The sequence below is a fragment of the Gavialis gangeticus genome, unplaced genomic scaffold (genome assembly GCF_001723915.1).
Source record: "Gavialis gangeticus isolate Ggan-Ray unplaced genomic scaffold, GavGan_comp1, whole genome shotgun sequence".
In the NCBI taxonomy this organism is placed as follows: domain Eukaryota; kingdom Metazoa; phylum Chordata; order Crocodylia; family Gavialidae; genus Gavialis; species Gavialis gangeticus.
Genome location: NW_017729004.1, coordinates 6,442,884 through 6,447,007, shown reverse-complemented (window position 1 = coordinate 6,447,007; position 4,124 = coordinate 6,442,884). Strand labels below are relative to the sequence as shown.

The following is a 4,124-nucleotide window of genomic DNA, read 5'->3' as shown; positions in this document are numbered from 1 at the left end:
CCCAAACAACCGTGCCTCTAAATTCAAGACTAAAGCATCACTCTGTACCTCTCCTACCCACAGCACTCAGGTCTTGGTGGCTTTGCAGCTACCGTTATCATTTCCTGCCTTTTATGAAGTCGGTGCCTATCGGTGGATGGAGAGAAGAGACCTATTGTGTTGGGCATTGCACAAACAATCGCCTGGCTGCAGAAAGAGCTCATCAGGTGATGGAGCTGGAAGGGCACTTGAGGTGCTGGTGCATAGACTGGGTATATCAAAATGCCCAAGTATTTAGTTTCCACCGTATGCCCGTGCCCATGGATTCTCAGTGGCTCAGATGAACTTTTATTTCTTAACCTTGCAGGTCAGAAACAGCATTCATAACCTTTTAGACAACTCCCGGGAGCCCAAGAAATATGGGAGAAAGAGCAGTCGGCCCTGCGTCGATGCCAAGGACGTGGATGTTCGATCACGCTAGAGCAGAGAGAAGGGGGATCCACCCCCACACTGGGTCTGACCGTCTGGGCAGTGGCCCTGGCTCACCTGTGGGACTATCATGGAGCAGACCTTGGCAAACAGGACGTGCCCTGAAAGGGCAAAGACGATGAAGTTCCTGAAGGAGGAGAACCACATGGCCCATTCAAAGTCAGCTGCGTCCTGTCAGAGCAAAACCATGTCAGGAAGGACAAGCCAAGGGAATACGATTGCTGTGTCTACACTGCCCGGGATGACTTCCTGTATAATTAGCCCACTTCCATCCAAGCCTTCAGCTCCCAAAATGTCCTTCTCAGGCCATGCTCCTATGAGGCGCTGGGGGGCTTCAGTGCCCACTGATTTTGGTAGGGGCCGCGGGAGCTTGGCACCTCCTAGGACTGGGTCTGCGGCGTTCATCTCCTTCCAACTACCCACAGATCTCAAATCTACACATCAGCCATAAAGGGATCGACTGCGGTCACCATGCTCCACTGACGTCTGTAAAGCGCCGTGCACACACCCCCTGCGACCCGCGGGATCATTGCCTTATTACTAATCAAGCAGTGAATTAATTGCACAGGCAATAGGGGAAGATTTGCGTGAACCAGGCAAGCAGAAACCAGCAGCAGCAAAGCCGGGACTTGGTTTTTAGCTAGACAGTGCTCCATTAAGCGATTAAAGCATGAGCAATGCCCGCTCTTGCACTGCTTACCATTTTCCTGCCAAAGTAATGCCATCCCGGCTTTATGGCCTCCCGAAAGGCCTTTCTGTTCATGTTATCTGCAAAAGAACGGGCATTAGGCTGGGGGGAGCCACGGGGATGCCAAAGCCACCTCCTTAGGACCAAGTGACAGGGGCTGTGGGTTATATGTGTGCTGTCAGCAAAACCAGTGCAATTGCCTCCAGTTAGTGTCATAGAAAATGAGGGTTGGAAGGGACCCCAGGAGGTTGCATCTAATCCAACCCCTTGCTCAAGGCAGGACCATCCATGTCTAAACCCTCCCTCCCAGACATGCCTCGCCACCTCTTAGCTCCTGTTCCACGCCACGTCCTAAGGTGACCCTGGACCTGCCTCGTGGCGACCCTGAACATGTGCCCAGAGCTGCTCCTGGGGTGTCCGGCTTGGACACGTATGTATAGTTATCGTATGAAATGTGCACACAGCCTTGGGAGTGGAGAGCGGAGCCCAGCTGAGCACCCTCAGCATTACCCCAGATCCCCAAACTATCGTATGGCCCAGAGGTGTCAAACTCCCCCTGCCCCCCAGGCTGGGCTGGGAGTCCAGGATCCAGCCCTGGATGTGGCCGTGCAACTGGGGGCAGGGGGTGGCGCAGCTGTTGCCCACCCCCGGCTGCTGGCATGCATCTGCTAACAGCTTCAGGACCCTGCCCCTGCATCCCCAGCTCCTCTATGAGCCCCGCGGGCCGCGTCACACAGCTAGGACCCAGGTCTGCCATCCCCTGGGCTTTCTACCCGGGGAGGTCCCTTGTGGCCCTGACCCAGGCATTCAAGCTGGGGATTTTGGATGCATCCTGGGTTTGGTGTTTTCTGCTCCTGCTCACACGCAGCCTGCAGGGTGTTTGTAGGTCCACCTACTAAGGCCCCTGGTTCCCCTATAGGCACCTCCTAGACCGCTCCCGTATGCTCTCTCTATGCAGCCCACGTGTCTAACTCAGGGCTGTGGCTTCGACTCTGGTTTTGAGGCTGCTATGCTAAATGCAGGTGTTGCCCCCTACCTCCTTTTTGCAATCGGGCCCCGAGAGACTCCGGCCAGCCATTTGTCTACTGCTTCACCTGCGATGGCACAAGATGCACCATTGCAGAAAGGAAAGGTTTGGAGAGGGATGCTCCTGCCTCAGGCAGGGGGCTGGTGTAGATGATTTCTGGAGGGCCCTTCCAGCCCAACTGGGGGGCATTTTCTATTCACTTTGCTCAGGTGTGGCTGATTCACAAGGCCACTCCCAGCTCTTATATTGCTTCCTTAAGCATAAGGGAAAACCAAAAAGTAAAGGAGCATTGCAACTGGGTGGACATCAGCTCCTTCTGAGCTCAGGAGGGCTGAGACGGGCACCTGAAAACCCCCATCCCCTAAGCACTGGCTCTCTCTCACATGCCCATCCTCCCCCCCAGCATTTTTCTGGCGAGGTTTGCTGAAGACAGTTACCTCTGGATGCTTCGAAGATGTCACTGCTGCTGTACGCGAGGGCACAGGTCAGGACCAGAGCATAAAACCCCAGCTCGTAACTTGGCAAAGCCGCTTTAATCCCCATGCTGGCCGCTTTTCACCCCAACAGCCAGCTCTAGGCAGATCCAGATCTGGGGTAGGGGAGAAGAGGAAAGAAAAGGCAGTTTAGTCTCCCTGACTTTGACACCCTGCCTCCACCTGGGGTGGTCCTCCATTGCCGTGAGTGAAGGAAAGGGGGTGAGCAGGGCAGGATCCGGCCTGGGATATCCAGCTGGTGCAAAGCTTTAAAACTCTGAATTAAAATAGGGGGAACTGCAGGTCCCTCAGGATGCACTTTGGGGAAGTTTATGCAAAAAAATACCCTTTCTTGCTCTCTAGTGTTATGTTTGGTGCTCAAGCGCAGAGGGAGGTGAGCAGGACATCCGCCTACCTTGGACCTTGCTAGAAGTTTTTTCTTAGCTACTAAGTGTTGGAGCAATCCAGTGGCTAGGGCAGCTGGTGTGACCTGGGTTTTTGTAGGTCACAACAATTGGACACGACCAGGATCATTTACGGTCCTGCTGCGTCGGTGAATGCAGGGGAAACCTGATGCAAGCGGGGAGGTAGAGCCAGCATTTCTCTCCCCGGTGCTTCAACTTTGAACAAAAAAAAAAATCATAAGGGGAATGAGCTGCGATAGATGTGTGCACCACTTCCCTCTCCTGGAGCATGATGGAAATACACAATAACCTCCTACTCGTTGCCCCGGGGGTTGCTGCTCATGCCTACGCTGCAGAGTCGCTCTGGTCTGCAACTTGGTTTTAATTGCTGCGGTCTTGATGTAGGGGATGGGAAGCTCCGGTCTGCTGTAAGGCCAGTGTTCGGATGCAACAGGCCTGGCGCAAAGGGAGGGGATAAGGGCTCAAGCGGGCATCTGTAATGAGTGTGGGTCTGGTGCGGGGCAGTTTGCCCGCTGGGAGCCTGTGCATTACATTGGCGCCCAGCTCTGCTGCTATCAGGTAGGTATAAGGAGAGGCACGCGTATGGCGGGCCTGGGAACAGCAAGGGTCCACGTTTCCTGCGTGGTGATGGGAGAAGGCACGTGGGCTCCAGAAGCAGCTCGGGGTCTCAGGTAGGGCTCTGCCTGTAACCAGAGGCAGTGATGGCACCTTGTAACCTGCACGCTTCTCTTGCACCCGCAAACTGCTCCTTTTTCACCCCCAAAGGGGAAGAGCAGCAGTGGGGGTGATGTGGAGGGTGACACCAGAAAGCTGTATGTGCTTGGATGATTTCACAATTGCTCCAAGCACATGCCGTACCTCATGGCTGCAGGGAGCAGCATGGAGCACACAAGACTTCTAATGAAGATCTAAGTTCTTGTAGTTCAAATGGAGTCCCTATATTATTATTTTGCATAGCTCTGTGCATGAAAAAATAGGAAAAGCCAGGAGATAGACAAATGATGTATTTACACCAGGGTAAACCATCTTCGAATGAGTGTAAA

At 53.9% G+C, this 4,124-nt stretch overlaps 1 protein-coding gene across 1 annotated transcript in view; it reads right to left on the bottom strand.

Annotated features, from left to right (window-relative positions):
* Positions 1 to 4,124, bottom strand: part of HHATL (hedgehog acyltransferase-like) — a 43,889-nt gene that overhangs the window by 32,553 nt on the left and 7,212 nt on the right. The window contains exons 2-4 of the mRNA XM_019507927.1: positions 2,621 to 2,772; positions 1,169 to 1,236; positions 526 to 639 (exon numbers count right to left, since the gene is read on the bottom strand). Coding sequence (XP_019363472.1) covers positions 526 to 639; positions 1,169 to 1,236; positions 2,621 to 2,726 — 288 coding nt within the window. The 5' untranslated portion in view covers positions 2,727 to 2,772. The remainder of the gene's footprint in view (positions 1 to 525; positions 640 to 1,168; positions 1,237 to 2,620; positions 2,773 to 4,124) is intronic.